Here is a 22,069-nt window from a genome sequence, read left to right on the forward strand (position 1 = left end):
GCTGTTGTTTCGTGGTCCTTTGCACCGCATCGAGCGCATGCAAGGACGCCACGGCAGGCCATTTGAGAATGTCCATACTTCTGGCATTTGAAACACCGTAAAGGGTTCGGAATGTATGGACGCACTGAACAGTTGATGTATCCAGCTTTAATCTCATCAGGAGGTTTAGGAGTGTTAAAAGTCAGGATAACGCTCCTGGTTTTAACAATTTTTCCATCCCTTCGCGCAGTGATTCTCTTGACGGCAATCACTCCCTGTGGTTTTAATTCGGAGCAGATTTCCTCCTCGTATACGTCGAGAAGGTCCCACTCCGAAATGACACCTCTAGATGAATTAAGTGTTCTGTGTGGTGTCACTGTTATAGGGATTCCTCCGATTGATGTTGTTCGGAGTAGGTGTTCTGATTGCCTGTCATTTTTAGTTTCAATTAAGAGGTCTCCAGAACGGAGCCTCTTAACTGACTTGGGTGAACCTGCTAACCCATCCAACCCTTTTTGGATAAAGAAGGGTGACATTTTTCCAATCGGTTTTTCACTTGTTGAGTGCATGATTAAGAACCTTGGGACTGGCCCTGATGGTAGTTCGGTTCGCTGCCTCTTATTAGCAATAATGCTATCTGGATCTTTCTCAATAGTTTCAGATAGGGACCGGGTTGGGGCCCCTGAAGAAGTTAGTTTATCAGGATTCATGTAGTTTATTAAATTGTTCAGTGCCCGGGCTCCCCACCCACCACGGAGCCCAAAGGGACGCCCACTACCCGGCATGCAATAAATGCGCTCGGGAGTGGGACGCCAGGGCTACCCAGACACTATACCCGCACCGCCGCCAGCCTGAATCCTGTCCCTCGGACCATGAGGGTAGGGGCGTGGCATTGACACGGTTGACCCTCGCAGGCGAGCCTACTAGCCGATTGATCCTAGCCGGGCCTTCCAGGACCACCCGTCTTGTCGAAGCAGGGGCCAAAGTGGTGTATTGAAGCTGGGCCCCTCAACCACCAGGATCCCCCTTTCCGAATTTCCACGGGTCGCAGCGCACGGCAAACACGCCGGATTCCATTGATGTAAGCCCGGAACCTAGGCTGTGGGCGTTGGATCCCAGTGATGCTAGTCTGGAAGTCCAGCAGCGTCACTGGGAGGTCCCCTCACCACGTACAGGTGCCCACGTCGAGGGGTTCGATTTAGGTCTAAGCCTTTAACAGTGACATAGTAGAGTGGTCAGGAGTGTGAGTGTAGTAGCACATGCTCTTTGAGTGGACCAGGGTTCAAGCCAGCGACTTCTAAATATGATTAATATTTGTATCGATGATTTATTGTAAACTTCACTGACCTGGTGGTCATGCCGGAGTATAAACAATAACATTAATTTGTATGAAACACTAGTAGCTTCTTTGATTACTTTCCTGAATATTTCCCATTTAGAATTTGCTGTTGGTAACATTATCAATTGATTCTACTGCACAGTATTTAAACACTGTCTGAGACCCATGTAGTCACCCTTACAAAAGCAAAATCTTTTCCCTTTACCCACGAGAACAGTTATCTCTTTAATCAAATTTTCATATCATTACACTATGATTGCTGCCATCCAGTGTCTTTTACCTGCAGATTCTTAATGCATGAAGAATCACTGTTTATAACAGAATCAAGACAAGCATCTTCTTTAACATACTGCTGTAGAAAACAGTCATCCAAGAAATCCACAAAGGTCTTGCTAGTCTGTGAGTGATCAGCCCACAAATTCCAGTAAACAACTGGAAAATTAAAATCCCCATTATGAGAAATTCTGACTTTCTGGCCCACTCTATTTCTCTGTACACCTGCTTGGTATCAACATTGCACTTGTCACCCATGTCTACTGGTTAAGGATAAATATATATATATGCATCCCATGCACTAATGTTTCCTATAAATCTATTTTGGTATATATGATTGTCTTCAATATTAATTACTATAAACAACATTATATATACAGAGTCCGGTCATAATATTATGACCGCCCTCCAATGCAGACATCACAAACGCCTAGTGAATCATACAGTGCACGTGTCAAGTTCACACACTGGCATATAAGGCTTGATGTTTGGTATCTGTGAACACAGTAACAGCCTGTCACGGGCAAAGCACACGACTTATCAGACCTGGAAAAAGGCACGATCATCGGCTATCGGGCTGGGGTGCTGGCATTTCCGAAACAGCAGACTCTGTGATATGCTCATGTGCTGCAGTGGTGAAAGTGTATCAAGACTGGATGAATGGGATAGTTCTGGTAAAAAAAAATTTTTGGTAGTTGTTGGCGCATTGGCTTCTGTGGCCATAATGCACCTCCCAAGGTTTTTGCAGTACTGTACTTTGATCCAAGCCCGAGGCAGGATTCGAACCCGTGACCTTTGGGTTGCCAGGCAGGCACTTTACCCATCTGGCTAGCCCGGTCGGCCGGACAGTTCTGACGACTTAAAGTGCCAATTGTAGAGCCCCATGCACCATTGAGCCCAGAGGTGAATGTCGGCTGAGACGGTTGGTCAGGACCGATCGATGCGCTACTGTTGCCCAACTGGCCATCCAAATGAACCGTGGAGGCCACCAGAAAGGTTTCCAACATGACAGTGCAACGAACCCTGTTGCACATTGGGCTCCAGAGCAGACGCTTGGTGACAGTACCCATGCTGACGGCCATTCATCACAAACAACGGCATTAGTTTGCACAGCATACCGGCACTGGACCCTGGCTGAGTGGCAATCGGTGGCCTTCTCCGATGAATCACAGCTTCTGCTCCACCAAGTGGATGGACAGTGGCGTATTAGGTGTGAAACCTCCGAGAACAGATACCCGGACATGATTGTTGGCAGAAGGCAGGCTTGGTGGGGGCACGTGTTATGGTCTGGGGGAATGTTTTCATGGCATGGATCGGATCCGCTGATACCTCTGGAGGGCATCCTGAATGCAAATGGTTACCTATCGATCGTCACTGATCAGCTACACCCTGTACATGTTGACCGTGTTCCCTGGAGGAGATATCTATCGCAAGACAATGTGCCATGCCATATCACCAGAATTGTCCGTGAGTGGTTTGAGGAGAACAACGAAGATTTAAAAGCTACTCCATTGGCCACCGAATTCCTTGGATCTTAACTCAATCGAAAATCTATGGGACCACCTCGAATGAGTCCCTCCCACGGTGGCTGCAATGCATGCTGAGAAAGGCGTATATTCTGGATATTAGGTAGGCAGTCATAATAATATGACTATTATATATATATATATATTGGACAAGTATAGAAACGCAGTTCCTGATAAATGCTCAGGTGTCGTCCCCTGATGAAATACCTGATAAGGTATCAATATTTATTTCAGCTGACATCAGATCAAGCATTTTTTGCATTACCTATATTAGACCTTTTACTAAAATCGTTTCCCCATATCTGATGACAGCTATACCATTTGCTTTTTATTTTCATTTTTATCTGCTTTTTATTTTCATTTTTATTTGCATTTTATTAATATTTTGTTGAACTAAATTTACTTTACAGTTCTCTACTTTATATTGGCTTGGCAATTCAGCCCATAATTTACTTAATTCATCATAAATTTAGTTCTAGGATATTAACATTCGCTCACTTTTCACTAATCTTCTACTCCTCTTTTTCTACTTTCCTCACCCTTATAGTTACTGGCACCTTATAACTTTCACATCCATTTATACATACTTAATTTAATTTAATATTAATATAAATTATATATGTTATGGATGAAGTGATTAATTGGGCATTATTCATACTGCCTGGGCACTATATATAAGGACTGGAGATATTGGGCAGAGTGATAATAATGTATTAATTTATTACTAAAGGCATTATAAATAATGTTTCATGATCTCCAGGCAATGTGTGCGGTCTTGTGTAGTAGGAGTAAGATGTTTGTTTAAATGCATGTGTCGGTCATAATTAGTGTGCATTTTTGCTCTTGATTTTTTGTTTTTTCATGAAATAATATTTAAATATCTGACGAATACCCTCAAAAATTTAAAGATGTGGAGCATTCTGCAAGTGATACGAAAAACCAATTTAATAACTGATTATACAAGTTGTTAGCAAATAAACAGTTTTTTGTAAATAATTTGTCTTTGGTTTTCTCTATTCATGCTTTTTAAAACCGCTTCTGCTCCTATTGGTCCGTTGACTATTAAAGAATGTGAGACCGTTAGCTATTAAATAATCATTTTTTATTTGATCATTTTTATTATTTATAATCATTTTTTATAATCATTATATATTGATTATAAATAATCATTTTTTATATTTCACTCTGCCCAATATCTCCAGTCCTTATAAATAGTCCCAGGCAGTATGAATAATGCTCAATTAATCACTTTGTCCATAACACACACACACACACACACACACACACACACACACACACACACACACACACACACACACACACACACACACACACACACACACACACACACACACAATAAGCAAGTAAATAAAGATGCTCTTAACTAAGAGCATAACCCCCCCTCTACCTCTCCTGTTTTGTCTGAACTTCCTATATACACTGTATTCTCCATATTCAATTTCTGCACCACTTATGTTTGAGTAACACCATGTTTCCACTACTGCATTTGATGACTTAATCAGAATACTTCAAATTCATATGTATATTTCTTAAGGAGATATGTATATAATAAGTAAGTAAATAAAAATATAGACCTAAGAGAAGTAAGTAAAAAATGAGAAAGAAAAAAAAAGGGGTAATGAAGAGGGGAAAAAAATAATAGTAATGATACATAAGGAAATTATTATATTCCACAAAATATATACATAATTATGTGGTCATATATCGCACTATTCTGAGGTGTTGTTTTCAAGTGTCGACCACCAGAATGTCCCGACAAGATGACAGTAAAATGTTCTTTGTTTCTAACAAAGTACATGCCATGGCAATATATAATTACATCAAAATATAGTGTTGGGAGAGGGGAGGGAAAAAAAGCATGAAATAAAGTATAATTAAAGCTATAAGGGAGATATACAGGGTGTCTCAAAAATACATGGCATAACTTCAGGAATGAGTTCCTCATATGTAGACAATAAAAATATTTTATATCAACATAGTTCCGGAAATGCTTGGTCCCCGAGTTATTAACCGGAATGTCTTATCTCCTGCGGGCGATTTCTTTCATCACAAGGTACTGACAGAATCTGGTGGACAGAATCATTCCGTCCATGTACTCAAATCAGGAGCAAGCAGATATGCACTTTATGTACGGTTTGGCAGATGGCAATGCTCTGTAGGCTTGTCGTTTATACTACGAAAGGTTCCCAGAACAAAGATGTCCAGACAGGAAAACGTTTGAAGGTACCCATCGCAGCCTTTGTGAACATGGGACCTTTACACCTCGTGCTGCCGACAGAGGACGACCAAGATCTACGACTCCTGAAGTAGAGGGGTGGACCAACTGCCTGGCCTCCACACTCACCTTATTTAAACCCACTAGATTTCTTCTTGTGGGGCCATTTAAAGTCATTGATGTATTCGACTCCGGTAGCTGATGTGGAAACTCTCTGCAATCGAATTTTGGCAGGTTGTGAGACAATACGAAACATGCCAGGAATTTGGCATAATCTTCGGGAGTCCATGAGATGTCAATGTGAGGCCTGTATTCAGGCAGAAGGTGGGCATTTTGAACAATTACTATAAGGTGATGTGAACAGTTAAGTGTCATACACAGACCTTCAAAACTCGGAAACCAAACATTTCTGGAACTATGTTGATATAAAATATTTTTATTGTCTGCATATAAGGAACTCATTCCTGAAGTTATGCCGTGTATTTTTGAGACACCCTGTATAGACCTGAAAATAATTATTTGATCAATGAAACTAAAGCTAAAACAAAAATGAACAAAGAAAATAAAACTAACAAAACTAAAACTAGAATACAAAGTAACTGCAGGCAGTTCTCGCTTTACGAATTCCTGGGTTTACGAGTTTTTTCCTCCCAAGAATCAAGTATCAACAAAATCGAAAATATGAACATTAATTTTAAATGCGTAGCTATACCTCACTCTACGTACCCCACTTTACGATATTAATCAGTTCCAGAGACACCATCGTATTGTTAAAATATTGTAATGTGAACCCAATAACACAATGTTTTTTGGTAATTTGTTTCAAGATCTCTGTGAAATTTTCGCTGTGTAACTAACCTTAACTAAGCTATTTATCTCTCTAAAATGTCATTTTTAAGGTCACGAGCATGACCTTAAGGCCATATAAAAGGTCATGAGCGTGGTTTTACCAATTGAAATCATTAAAATGCACTACACTTTCATCGTTATCAAGTTTTTCATCGTTATTCTTATGACAGTCGTCATAAGAATCAATTTTAAGCACCTTTGTGATATTTTTCTAAAGCACATTTCTGGAAGGTCACTACCATAAAACAATAAAAACAATTTGCACTTTCCGGTGGTTTATTGGGCTTTTCTGTTACTTACTGCAAACAATTAAAAATGGGTAGTAAACTCAATCTTCTTGCATTTGCAAAAATACCGATAGCTGGAATTGTGTGGTTTTTTAAGCTATTATCATAAAATGTGTTTTCCCTTTACTGAAATATTCAATCATATAAAAAACAAATAAATTTTCAGAATCTTCTCTTCATTCTTTTTTTTTTTTTTAAGCTTCGTAAACTTGTTACTCCATGTGAATCGTGTTAGTTGCAATTTGTGCATTCCGTTAAAAAATTGTTTATGCATGCTATTGAAATTTATAAAGAAAAGAGAAGATTATCTTGGAAACAAACGCCTCTTGAAGCATTTCTGAAGAAGACAACTCCTTGTGCAACAAATCAACGAGTGCAGAGCCAATAATGAGTGTGCATTTAGTCGATGATGATGAAGAATAAACATTCTTTAAGATTTGTAAGTCGTAAATAATTTCTCTATTATTATAATTTGCTTGATTTTACAGGCTATGTTTTCATTTCTTTCGATAAATCAATCATTGTTTAAACAAACTAATTAGCTAACTAATTTCATTGTTGAGAACGTAAACCCTATTTTTAACCTTATATCTATGGGAAATAAATTCCCGCTTTACAAGTTTTCGCTTTATGAGTGCATGCTAGGAACAAATTAACTCGTAAAGTCAAGAACTACCTGTATAGCTGAATCAACACAGACAATTATTTCTTGTCTATACTGATAATTCATTACACTTATTTTGAGCTCAGTGCATGATTTTTCCATGTGGGACAACTTAAATGACAAAGAGCATATTTACCTATCAGGAAAAAAGCAAATTAACACTTTTTTTTAAATATTGTTATGATATATACAGGAGTGAAACTATTAAATACTTAAATACAAAATTACATATCAACTCTACAAAGCATGCTTAATGAATTAAGATCCTCTGTTTACAGAAATCTGTAAACAGAAGAACTTTGTCCTGCTTCATACTTTTTTAATCATTTTCATCATTTCTAAATCAATTTTGTTTCGTTTTTGGTTCTAATTTTATTTAATAATGAACATGATTTAATTCATACTAAAAGATCCTTTCTACATACCTGATCCTCCATTAGAGATACCAAAGGAGATACAACAAGAGTAATACAATTTGAATACCGTGAGTATAGATAAGCAGGTAACTGATAGCATAACGATTTTCCTGAACCTGTTGGTAGCACCACAAGAGTAGAGAGCCCTAATAAATAAATCTTATTCTTACTACATTCATTAACTTTCTATATTAATAGAAATATTGTGGCAATGGGTACAAACAATTTTCATAAGCCTTTTCAATTCAATTTAAAAAGCATATCTTATAAAATAAAATATGGAAGTTGTGGGAAAACCATTCTTTTACTATATCACTAAGTTCCTCACATTAAATTTGGGATTTCTTTTACTTTTCCTCTACCATAGGTTCAAGTACAGGTTGGACTGGTAATAATTAATGTTGATACTGTGTATCAATTCTGTTCTAATAATGTGTGTTGTGTGTGTAATATAATGTAAATAAAGTTTTAGATTTTATTAGTGGATTTATTTATTCTCTAATGCCATGAATAAACATTTACGAGACTTATCTATATATATATAGATAGATAGATAAGTCTCATAAATAAATATATATATATATATATATATATATATATATTATGTGAGGTAAAAGTTAGGTAAAAGTAATAAAAATAAATAAATATGGCTATGTAGCTATCATTAGAGGCAGCAAATGCACATCCTCCACATGATGCCTAATTATATCTGATAATTAAAATAAATATGATATTTAAATAAAATCATCAGCCAGTAGTACGGCAATAATGCTTATTTATATTATTTTGCGTTTCATTTCGCTCTGCATTATTGCCGTACTACTGGCTGATGATTTTATTTAAATATCATATTTATTTTAATTATCAGATATATATATATATATATATATACACACACACACAGACGCAGCCACTCTCTGACTTACACAAGGGTTGCGTTCCGCAGAATTCTACGTAAGTGGGAATTTCCCTAAATGGTTATGCAGCACTCACAAATTTGATTGAAGCAAAAAAGAAATGTTCGACAAACATGTAAATAGAATTATTTTTTAGCCATTATGCAAACACTACCATGTTTAGTAACAGCAATCACCTAAATTAAAAATTCAGTTATTTTTGACTTATAATGTGCACGAAAATAATTTTATTTTTATAAATTTTTTTATATCAGTAACTGGCAATGCACTACCAGTCATATGTTAATAAAAATAATGGCAAATAAAAATACAGCAGGCCCCCGTTATAACATGGTTCGCTTTACGCTGATTCGCTATAACGCTGTTCTTATATTATAACCCGTATCTGACTATAACGCTGTCACAGATCACTATAACGCTCTTTTACAGATTACATTTTTCACATATTTAACGAAATCGTTTCATTTGATGGAGTCGATAGCTTGAAAATGAATAGCAAAACAGCATTAAGTTTCCCACGCCGACTTGAGCAATTTTCCCACGCTCAGTGAAATTTTCTTTCACGCTAATTTAAGTACAGTCACTTGTAACGTAGTTCCGAGATCAACATTTTAAAAAATGATCAAATATATTGCTTGTAATATTTGCGTTATATGCATTTATCCGAAGTCTAGTTAGTCATCACTCAGTACAGTATTAGACATCGTGCGTAACGGACAGTTTACTTGAACATTGTATCATAATTATTTCAACCAACGCAGTTATATTTTCGAAGAGCTAATAATGACCGACAGGAATGAAAATGCAACAACGTCTGGGCGCAGTACGAAGACTATAAATGTAAGAAAAAGACTGAATTTGAAAATTAAATTAGACGTTTTGAAGCGAATCGATTCCGGTCAACGACAAGCGGATGTGTGCCATAATTTAGGACTCGCAAGTTTAACCATAAGAACAATTATGAAAAAATAAAGAATTAATTTTAGCAGCGGGAAAGATAGCTGTTCCACTGCAAGCAACTAGGACTAGACCGGCTATTACGATTGAAATGGAAAGACTAATTTTTTTGAAGATAATATTCCAATGCAGAATTCAGTTAAGTTAAATATTAAAAAAAGAGAGAGAGAGAAAGAGATTAGCCAATACGATGATCTGAAGAAAACTCGCCTAAAAAAAAAAAAAATGTGGAACCATTTAAAACTGGTAGAATGGATTTAAAATCCCGGGAGAAGCTGCTAGTGCAGATTAAGGAGCCGAAACTTTCAAAAAAGAACTTGTTAAAATTATTGAAGAGGGGTATTATGTGTTATACTTCTCAACAAGTTTTTAACATAGATGAAGCAGGACTTTTGTGGAAACGAATGCCTAAAAGAAGTTTCATATTGAAAGAACAAAAAACATGCCAAGTTTCAAAGCGGCGAAGGATCGGTTGACTTTATTGTTGGGTGGTAACGCTGCGGGCCATTTAAAATTAATACCCCTTTTAGTTTATTTGGAAGAGGGCCAAAGTTCAACTCAAAATCCACACATTTTTCATGATTAAATTCATCCATTAAATTAAATCAATTAAATTCATTATTTTAATTGGAATTTTGTTTACTTTTGAGACTCAAGTAGTTACCACATAATTATACGTATGTAATGCAGAATATTTTATATGTGTAAATATTTGAATATTAAATATTTTGACCGACATTTGTGCATCTTTTCATTACCGTTTATTATTGATTAGGAAATATCCTATGGCACCGACCGCAGCTCACAAATACATATGTTACCTTATGGGAAAGTGGCGCTCGCTTAGCGCGGATTCACTTAGCGCTCTGTTTTTCCGGAACGAATGATCAGCGTTAAGCGGGGGTCACCTGTAATAGGTAAAATAAGTAAACACTTAGTTAAAAGGTCAAAATTAAATTTTTAAACTGGATATCACTAAGACCACATGGGAATATGCAACAGCCAGTGGTATGACCAACTGTACATATTTAACAGGCCTGACCACTACATTTTATCACATTTCAAAAACTTATGAAAATCATTGCAGTAGTTATCATATACCAATTTTAAATTATTATGCAAGATAATAGATTACCAAAGTCGTATGCACCCATATGGCAAACATTAACAAGATGTGGATTGCCTTCAATACTGTAAATTTATTGTTTATAAATCTAGCATATCATCAGAAAACTTACACATTAATATCATTATATTCATTAATGAGAGAGTCAGGGGCCAAGAACTGAGCCTGCGTGACTCCACTTATAACATTAATACATGAAGAGCAACAGCCATTTATAACTGTTTCCTACCAATTAACCACAGTAATAACTTGCTCTTAATGTCACATTGTTCAATTTACACAACGATCATTCATTTTAGGTCAGTATCAAAAGCTTTACTGAAATCTATGTAAATTAAGTCAAAGTTATTCCTTCTGTCCAATTCTTTAGTAATAATTCCTTTATAACCTCATAGTAGAGAATTAGGTTAGTCAGTCATTACCTGCCCTTAATAAAGTCATTCTGCAATTCCCTCACAATTCCATACCTGTTCAGATGATCCTATACTAGAGATTCCACTTTAGAGATTCCACCATACTTAACTAAATATTCCAAAATCTTCCTGGAACAGGAATCAAACTGAGACGGCTGTAGTTACTCATTTCATCCTTTGAGCCATCTTTGTGAATAGGAGAGACTTTTGCACTCTATAAGAGCATTGCCTGAATTCAAGGATGCTCTAAAGGTTTGCTTACATCATCTATTGCTCCCATGTAACTGAAGAGATCCACCAGCTCCTGATACCTTGTTCACTTTTAATTGTAATAACTTTGCTTTTCAGTTCAGTTACCATAAATTCACTCACTCCCAATTAATATTGGCTAAACAACTGGTATCCTCTACTTTAAAAAACTTCTTCAAATATGAATATCAATGCAAACTATTTATTCAGCTTATCAGTAATCAGTTCAGGATTATCAATACTATTGCAACACATATCAAGGGGCCAATTATTTTTAAAATTATTTGTTACTCTAATGTAACAAATAATTTAAAAAATAATTAAAAATCAATTTAACGCAATTAACAATAAGAAAATTAATTAAAAGAATATAACGAAAAAAATTGTATAATGATTTTCTTTCTGGAATTTTCAGGAATGAAAATTACCGAATAGCGTATTCGGTAATTTTCTTTCCTGTGATCACGACATATGGTCGTAAAGCGTTGTAAGCTTCAGGAAAGAAAATTGTTTTGCAATTTTTTTTTTGTTAAATTGATTAATTATTTTTTAAATTATTTGTTATGTAAGTTTTTTGATTTTTTCGTTTTAATTTCTGGAGAGTATCATACAGAAGTGTTCTACGTACTATATTGAGGTAAACTTCTCTTATTATTTTACAAATACTGGTGTTCAAAGGAAGTGCATCACCTAAGAATTTCACATTTCTAACCCTTTTTCATGATGGTATGTTACCTTAATGACTAGCATCACAAATAGAAATATAAACAAAAGATATTTATTAATAGTTAAGGCAAAATATTCCAAAATGAGCATTTGCAATCTTTATACAACAGTTTTGGTAAACATGACAATTATGGCTGAAATGTTATCAGAAGCCTTCAATTTGCTTCAGTTTATCATTTCAAATGGAAAACAAAATGAAAGGTTCACCAGGTGAAAACTAATATTTAGATAAACTGCCTCTGGCGCTGATGACAAGAGCACACAGTGGAGGTATTGAAAAGATTAATTTATGAAGATAATAAACTGATAGTTCATGGTTCCAAACACTAATTATGGCTTCCTGAAGTTCTATAAGGGTCTTTGGTTTCTTTCTGGCAACTGCAGATTCCATATGGTGCCAACAGTTCTCTACAGGATTCAGGTACGGGCCGTTTCCTAGCCAGCTAATGAGTCACTCTTTCAACCATTTTTTCACCTGTAACAAATGTAAACACATTACTGTCGAACCTCTAATGCAGAAATGAAGCTAAAGTAACTACAGAAGTGTCTACTTACATTTAGCATTAGCATTAGTAGAGGCATTTGATGCAAGAAAGCAAGCTTATGCAGCATCAGCCAAAAAAAAAAAACAAAAAAACAAAACCACTTCCACTTCACCCCTCTGTTCGTTCAAAATACCTGTCTAGCTGAGCCTTAAACTTATTTAGGCTATCAACCTCCACGACAAGGGATGGAAGTCTGTTCCACCAACCAACCACCCGGTGGCTAAAGGCAAATTTCCGCATGTCTATCCTACATCTGTCTTTCCTCAATTTGAATTTATGCCCTCTCAGGTGATTATTCTGAGCAAGAGGAAGAATCCCATCAGCATTGAGCATGCTCAAACCATTCAAGGCTTTATACACCTCTATCAGATCACCTCGCTGGTGCCTAGTCTCCAGACACTGTAATTTGCAAAACTTAAGCCTTTCCTCGTAAGAGTACCCCTTTGTTCCATTCACTAATCTTGTTGCCCTTCTCTGTACTCGTTCCAGCAGCTCTACATCCTTCTTGAAATGAGGCCTCCAGACCTGTATACAGTACTCTAGGTGTGGCCAGACCATTGCCTTATACAAGGGAATAATCACCTCCTTATCCTTGCTGGAAAAATTCCTGTATATCATTGACAATACTCCATGAGCTACTCTTGCAGCCCGTCTGCACTGCTCAGAGAACTTCATATCTGCCTGCACAACCACCCCCAAGTCACTTTCATTCTCTACCACTGTCAGTGTAGTACTACAGAGTTGATACGTTGCTCTGGGGTTGCTGTTTCCCATGTGTAGTACTTTACATTTGTCAATGTTAAACTTCATTTGCCACCTCTCAGCCCATCTGCTCAACCTTTCCAGATCCTGTTGCAGCAGCATAGTGTCAGTAGTGTCCTTGACAACCCTGCCAACCTTTGTATCGTCTGCGAACTTGGACATTAAGCCGGATATACCATCATCAATATCATTTATAAATACAGAAAACAATAATGGACCCAACACTGAGCCCTGAGGGACTCCACTAATAACATTAGTCCACGATGAGCAGTGTCCATTGATTACCACTCTCTGTCTTCTCCCCCTCAACCACCCCTTTATCCATAGCAGCAATTTGCCTCCAATGTCACACTGCTCCAATCTGTGTAGCAGTCTTCCATGTGCAACAGTATCAAAAGCCTTTCTAAGATCCAAGTATATAATATAAAAGCTATTCCCTGCATCCAGTTCTTTTGTGACTGCATCATAGTATCCAATCAAATTGGTCAGGCAAGACTTCCCCTTAACAAAACCATGCTGTGTCCGAGCTATAACTGAAGTCTTGTCTAAATGATCCTGCAGTGCTTCTTTAACCAGTGCCTCCATTAATTTTCCTGGAACAGAAGTTAAGCTCACAGGTCTATAATTACTTGTGTCAGCCTTTGATCCTCCTTTGTGAATTGGGGTCACATTTGCACATTTCCAGTCTATGGGTACCTCCCCTGAGTCCAAGGAAGCTCTCATAATTATGGCTAAGGGTTTGCTTACTTCTTTTGCTGCCTCCTTTAATATAACTGGATAGATCCCATCCACCCCAGGTGCCTTTCTTGTGTTTATCTTCAACAATTTCTCCTCCACTTTACTCCCAGTTATTTCAAGATTCTGTAGCTTACTGCTAGAGTTGAATACACCTCTGGCATTCCCCTCGCTGAATAACTCCTCATGTGTGAATGTCGATGCAAAATATTCATTTAGTTTGTTAGCTACCTGAGCAGGATCATCAACAGTTGAACCATCAATATCGACTTTTCACTTTTTGCCCGATGACTAGGAGCAGAGTTGTCCTGAAAGATACAGTTACTTGGCAGGTTAAAATGGTCTCTAATAGTTGCCAGCAATTTGCCTTCCAATATAGCCAAGTATCCATTGGCATTTACAGACCCTTTTATAAACTGCAGGTGATACGAAATGCACCCCCATATGATTTGACTGGTAGGGAATTTCACTGTAGACACCATACAATCTGGATGGTATTCTTCACCATGTCTATGGCAAATCGCTTGTCTCCCATCAGAGCCATGCAGTTTGAATTTCTTCTCATCCGAGAAAATAACTGACTTCCACTGCTCGGGGGTCCATTTGATATGCTCCTTACACGAAATTAATCGGGCCCTTTTCATTTTTTGTGTGAGGAGGAGCTTCTTCTTAGGATTACAGGCTACACGTCCATTTTTGAAGAGAAGTCTTCTGATTGTTACTACTTTTGCTACCACTCCTGTATGTTCTTCCCATTCTCTTTTCAGCTCAGATGAAGAACCTTTATGGTTTTGCAGTTCTGTTTTGGCGTAGAGACTCATTTGTGTCCGGTTCCTTTGTTCCTATCAGCAGAACCAGTATTCTTGAGTTTGGAAAGAAATCTACTCACTGTCAACTGATTACAAGACACTCTATAAGCAATATGACGGGAAGAATGTCCTTCCTCACGTAAAGCAACAATAGCACTCTTACTTCATGGCGTCAACTGCACATAACTCACCATCTTGACACAAGCAAGGAATGACTGCAACTCTTGTAGAGGATGCTTCTATAGCTGAAAGTAACAGCTGATGCAATATTGCCATATACTTACTTTATTTGGACAACAATTACAATTTTAAGGGGTGATGCACTATCTTTGAACACCAGTGTATATATAATGTCTTTAAACATTTTGCATTTGTTAAAGTTATTTGGTCCCATTGAAAAGAACTTATATAAGACTCATAATCCCTTCCCTTGTAAAAACAAAAACCATTCCTCTTTCCCCTTGTCAGAAGTTACCTCTTTAAATAGATCTCACTGCAAAAGACAGCAATCACCGATGCCAGTGGTTCTTTTATTTGAAGATTCCTAATATCTTAAGAACCCTTACTGATAACCAGGGCAAGAATATTGTTTTCTCTCATGGTATCTCTAACATTCTAATGTAAGAAGCAGCCATCCGGCAATTCCAGAAACATCTGAAAATTAGGTAAGAATTACCAATCCACAAGTTCCATTATAAGACATTCTGTCTTATATAAGAAATGTAAAAGATGATTAAAGTGAACCTCTCAACATTCAATAAAGAAAAAAGAAAAATTGAATTTCAGTAGGAAATTAAATTTTCTTTAAAGTACGAAGTAGGAAGAAAAATTTAATTTCAGTAGATGTTAGTGAAAAAATTTCACTACAAAAATTTAGTGTTTTAATACATGAGCAACAGGCCATTGCATGTCTTTTGAATAATGTCTATACACTGCACAGAAATTATACTAAGTGATGCATTCAGTTCTGTGAGTGGGGGATAAAAAGTGGAGGTTAAACTATCTATAATCACCTCCTTACAACAGATAATTCAGTATTGGATAAAAATACATTCAGAAGTTTAAACTTCATTATAATGACAATGCAAAACAAAATTTTAAATGCATACCACAAAGTATTCTCATGATAGCTTTTTCCTGACCAGGCCTGAAAGCTGAGTATCCCATCTTTTCCAGGGTTTCATATATTAGTATGGAAGTGGCTAGAAACAATTAAAAAATAGCAAAATTAATTATGTTGCATTTCTTTTATTCAAGAATTAGGGATTTCTAACTGCAATTCATAATAATGGACAAACTAGACTCATAACACAAGAACAACGGTAATTAATGTATTTAATTTAACTAAAAAGATTTTTCTGTTCACTAAATTCGTATTTGATTGTCTATACTGCTCGAAGTAAATTTTAAGTAAAATCTGCATGACAAACAGAAACCATGTTGCACATACACTGCTGCATTGGCTAAAACAAATAGTTGCTGTTATGTTCTTGTTTGTTATTTGGTTTTTAGGAGCATTAGCAACTAAGGCCATATTGCTCCAGGGATATGCGGTGGTCATTCCCTGACCTTTCCGCATCTTCCGTATTTGGTGGTCACGGGCTCGAACCCCGGTCTAATCAAGAAGCGTGTGCTACGCACTGCCACTCCTGCCCACCTGGCTATGGAGGTGCCTACAAATAGTTGCAATGAAGCTGTAAACACCTCTGGCCATAGTGGCCGTACCAAATGTAAAAAGAAATTTATGAAATATTTATCCCACCCCATGGTGGGATAAATAAAGCAAAAGGAATCAAGTGAATAATTAGGACAATTGGGATGAGTGGTGGTTGGGTCAACTGATTGAAATTTTGTCAGAAATAATAAGTGGGACTTGGCAGGCTGAAGGTTGAAATGGACATCACTGAGATCGAACTAAGACCAGGTATTAGTAGTGGAAAATGATGCAAGAAAACAAGCTTATACAGAATGGGGGAAAAATACTTTCCATATCACCTGTCCAACTCCCCCAATAATTTTTCTAGATCTTCCTTAAATTTATATTTATGAAATGAATTAACTTTTTGGGAGATTTATATCTTTTCATAGATAGGCAGTGAGATAAAAGTTGAGGAGATATGGATATGAATTAACATATGGAAAACATGTGTGAATTCATATGTTTTCCATATATGAATATGGAAAACATACAGCAAGAATATACCCAAAACATAATGTGACCATGGCAGTGCCCACTGCATACACATTACTCTGACTCCCTCCAGTCATGGGTAGCAGTGTATTAGCAATGAGATTCTACACTAGCTGAACCAGTGGCTAGCCTTCAGACACCATTTTAATGCTGTACTTTCAGAATGTAAAGAATAATGGATCCCAGTGACGCTAGTCATAACTTTAAAAGATATGACCCATAATGCATGACAGAAGAGATTTAACTGCATGTGATGTACATAACACTTTCACTAATGACTTTTCCAAAACCTTTGTGACCCAGGATTGAAAACCATGGGATTCAATCAATATGGATTGGAAAGGGAAGAGACATTTTTGGGTTTTCTTCTCACTATGACTGAATTAATCAGTTTCTGATAAAGGGTGATTGAAAAAAAAAAATTTTTTTTTTTTTTTTTGTCAAATCAAAAGGAAAAAAGTTCTAGAAGTAGGTTGGTTCCCCCTCAAAGTGGATTAAAAATATGATGCTGCATATTTGCTCTAGAAAGCAGTGAATGTGTTAAGCTAAAGTTTTAGGTAATAAACGAATTTACTGGGATGAGTGAATTAACGAGTGTAAAAGGAATGTGAATAAATAAGAAGAAACCAATTCTGTTCTTGTGTAAACTTTGCTTAAAATAATAAAAGAACCAGGAATTAACTTCAAGCTTTTGAGCAAATAAGGAATGCACATAAATCACAATGCACATAAGGAACAAACACATCATACAGAAATTAACAGTAAAATTAAATTCTTATGTTCCATAATAGTCACATAGGGTCAGAGAAATTTATAAGATAGACTAAAAATATTACTCTATTTTATGGCATCAATGTTGAACACATAGCATATATAAATCTATACTTCATGACTTTGCTGTGGAGGTGCCTGTTACATGTTAGGTATGAGGATATAATCCTAAATAATTCCAGAGTGGAATGAGAGCTAATTAGAAGTTTGGTTCTATTATTCTAAGCAAAACCCGACCCAGTGGTCGTGTTTTGCTTAGCCGAGTGGTCAGGAGTGGGAGTGCAGTAGCACACTCTCTTTGAGTAGACCAGAATTCAAGCCCATGACTACTAAATACGGCCGATTTGCCAACCCGCACTGGACCAGTATGGCAAATTATGGTCCAATTCCTTCAACACGAATTGTTGTGGAGGTTTCCATCCTGTAGTGGGTTGATAATGGCTGCAGCTTACCTTTACCTTTCATTCTAAGCAAATTATTATTTCATGCAATAAGTTTCTGACATTTCTATAAATGTCAAAGATTTAGAGTGTATATATGGAACCACTTGTAAATAGATATGTTAAGTACAAAGAGCAAAAATCACTTTCTATAATATCAATAGACAGTAAATAAGTATACATATTTTCTGAACAAAAAATTTATAAACAAAGTGTAGTTAAAGGGTTCTAGGAATGACTAAGTTAAAACTGAACTTATCAATTATGTCTGTCTTCTTAAAAGCAGTTTCCTTAGACAGCTCTACATGTAATCATTCTCTTCTGTCATGACTGGAAGCATTTCTGTAACTTTTAACTAATACTGTTTTTGTGCCCTTGGCATACTAAACTTCCTCAAAATACCTAAATGCATTCCTTTCAGCAAAGTTTTGATATTTAAAAATAGAAAGAAGTCAGGCAGAGTGAAACTGGGGAAGCAAAGAGAGATGTTCCACCTGAAGGATCAATTTTTCTCATCAGAAATCTGTCTTGATGAGTACCTCAATCACACTATCTGGTGGTGAAGGAAGAATAAATGCCATCCCCTCTTCAGCAGCCAGTTGCAATAGTCCATGGTTGACAATGTGCTGACTCACACTAATTTATCAGTGAAGCAATTTTTAATGGAAAACAGATCCTTCAAATGGAACATCCTCTCTACTCTACCAAGCTGGTTCCAACCTGACTTCTATATTCAAATATCAAAACTCTGCTAACAGGGCAACACTTTAGATATTTTGAAGATGTAGAGAGGCCTAAACTGATGTCAGTAAATGAGTTGCAGAAATGCTTTCAATCATGGTAAATGAGAATGGCATCATGTAAACCTGCCAATAGGGATTATTTGCTTATGTCTCTTTAAAAGCAGTTCCTAAAAGGAACTGCAATTAAACAAACAATTGGCAAATAAAATCCAATTTTAATTCACTTAAAGCATTCTGGAACTTTTTATCAACACCTCTTATTTTTATACCTGGGAATATTTTTTATTTATTTTATATATTTTTTAATAAAACATACCAGGTGGCTTTCCATTAGATTCTGCACAAAGAACAGGAGGAACTAATTCTGACCTAATTTTGGATTCTGCTAGGCTAGTAATATGGAGCATTCCTTCTCCTCCTCCTGAATCATCAAAAATTTCATTTCTTGGTGGTAAATCCAAATTATCTTCCGTGCTAGATTCTTTCACAAAAATAAAAAAACTGAATGAATGTTACAACATTTAGTTTTCTTATTGTCAAATATTACATGAAAAAATTCACTTTTTTTAAACATTAAGTGCCACACTAAGGGTGGGGGGGAAAGAACCTTACTCCCTGTTGTCAATGATTTTTTTAATTTCCATTAAATTAATAAAAAAAATTAAATTTAATTTTGAAATCTGCAAAAGTGACTGCAAAACTACAAGAATTAAAACATACCTGAGTGAGCTGGACTTATACACAGGACTCTAAAAGCAAATTTTGTGGTTGAATTAAAATTAACTTAAGCTATGCAATAGCTAAGCAGAAAAAGTTATTTAAATAATAAAACAACCAATCCCAATTATGATTAGTGCCTTTAATAAGAAAAGCACCTGGGGTGGATGGGATCTATCCAGTTATATTAAAGGAGGCAGCAAAGCAACTAAGCAAACCCTTAGCCATAATTATGAGAGCATCCTTGGATTCAGGATAGGTCCCCACGGACTGGAGATGTGCAAATGTATCCCCAATTCACAAAGGGGGATCGAAGGGTGACACGAGGAATTACAGACCAGTTAGTTTAACTTCTGTTCCGGGGAAAATAATGGAGTCACTGTTAAAGATGCATTGCAAGATCATCTAGACAAGACTGCAGCAATAATTCAGACACAGCATGGGTTTGTTAAGGGAAAGTCTTGTCTGACAAATTTGATAGGATATTATGATGTGGTTACAAAGGAACTGGATGCAAAAAATAATTTTGATATCATATATTTGGATTTCAGGAAAGCTTTTGACACTGTTGCGCATGGAAGACTATTGTACAAATTGGAGCAGAATGGTATTAAGGGTAAGTTGCTACAATGGATAAAAGGATGGTTAAGTGGGAGAAGACACAGGGTGGTAATCAATGGGTGCTGCTCTTCGTGGACTAATGTTATTAGTAGAGTCCCACAGGGTTTGGTGTTTGGTCCACTGTTGTTTTGTATATTTATCAATGATATTAATGAAGGTATATCAGGCTTAATGTCGAAGTCTGCAGATGATACAAAGGTTGGCAGGGTTGTTAATGACAGTAATGGCAGTGTGCTACTGCAACAGGATCTAGATAATTTGGGCAGATGGGCTAAGCAGTGGCAACTGAAGTTTAACCTGGATAAATGCAAAGTACTGCATATGGGTAGAAGTAACCCCAGAGAAACGTACCAACTGTGTGGTACTACACTTAAGGTGGTAGAAAATGTAAAAGACCTGGGGGTAATTGTGCAGTCAGATATGAAGTTTTCTGAGCAATGCAGACAGGCTGCCAGGGCAGGTCATGGGGTCTTGTCAATGATATATAGGAATTTTGCTAGCAGGGAGAAGGAGGTGATTGTCCCCCTGTATAAGGCAATGGTGAGGCCACGCCTTGAGTACTGCATACAGATCTGGAGGCCTCATTTTAGGAAGGATGTAGATTTGCTTGAGCGTGTACAGAGAAGGGCAACAAGATTGGTGAGGGGGATGAAGGGATCCTCTTACCAAGAGAGGCTTAAGTTCTGCAAATTACAGTGGCTGGAGACTAGGCACCTGCGCGGTGATCTGATTGAGGTGTATAAGGCCTTGAATGGGTTGAGCACGCTGAATTCTGATGGGATCCTTCCACTTGTTCAGATAACGAATCTAAGGGGGCATAAATTCAAATTAAGAAAAGACAGATGCAGAATAGATGTGCGGAAATTTGCCTTTAGCCAGCGGGTGGTTAATTGCTGGAACAAACTTCCATCTGTCGTTGTGGAAGTTGATAGATTGAATAAATTTAAGGAGGAACTGGACAGGCATTTAGAGAGAATGGTGTGATTTTTTTTTTTTTTTGGCTGATGCTGCATAAGCTCATACACTTGCTTTCTTGCATCACATGCCACTACTACTACTACTAATCCTGGGCCAAGATTTTAATGTGGAAGTGAGCAAAGCAAGTCCAAGATGTATTCTTAGATAGAGCAAATTCGAGTTCTTTGGTTAAAGAACTGGGTGTAAATGGGCACTTGTGGATCAGAATGATCACAGGCAGGAGGAACTCCTGGTGATCAAAGGAGAACAAGTGACCCCATCCCCATAATTTCCAGTATGTAATCTTAGTCCAAAGTTAACATTGTTCATTGGGTATGAACAATGCAGAAATCCAAAATGGAACCAAGAAGTTGTCTAGTTTGTGGGCATTCTTGTCCACTAGGTACTCAACTAACGTACAGATTCAAATTGGTACTCATCCTACAAACGTTAAAACTCATATCCAACACCATTAATATTTGAAGTCTACATAGCCAAGGATGACTTGGAATTCATGTACTTTAAATATATCTCTTAGAACAGCATTTCCCAAACTGCAGTCTGCAGACCAGTTCCAAGGGTCCACAAAATGTTCAGAGGATATCAAGTAATACGTGTTTATTTTCTTAAAAAATATATTGATAGAATCACAACAAATTTCATTATAGAACATTGCTTATTTTTGATACGATCAACTTGAAGGGAAATGAAAAAATTGAATAAAGGAACAGAAAAGTCCATGGTTAATCCTCTTCACTGAGTACTGACCAATATAACGATCCAAAATGGTATTCAACAGGAGTTGGAACCTGTACTTGATC

At 36.8% G+C, this 22,069-nt stretch overlaps 1 protein-coding gene across 1 annotated transcript in view; it reads right to left on the bottom strand.

The window, feature by feature from the left end:
- RecQ4 (RecQ4 helicase) overlaps positions 1-22,069 on the bottom strand; it is a 398,588-nt gene that overhangs the window by 204,202 nt on the left and 172,317 nt on the right. Inside the window, exons 11-13 of the mRNA XM_090378321.1 lie at positions 19,270-19,434; positions 15,918-16,010; positions 7,579-7,715 (exon numbers count right to left, since the gene is read on the bottom strand). Coding sequence (XP_090234447.1) covers positions 7,579-7,715; positions 15,918-16,010; positions 19,270-19,434 — 395 coding nt within the window. The remainder of the gene's footprint in view (positions 1-7,578; positions 7,716-15,917; positions 16,011-19,269; positions 19,435-22,069) is intronic.

This window comes from Mastigoproctus giganteus, chromosome 7, assembly GCF_048544385.1.
Source record: "Mastigoproctus giganteus isolate SK-2022 chromosome 7, ASM4854438v1, whole genome shotgun sequence".
In the NCBI taxonomy this organism is placed as follows: Eukaryota; Metazoa; Arthropoda; class Arachnida; order Uropygi; family Thelyphonidae; genus Mastigoproctus; species Mastigoproctus giganteus.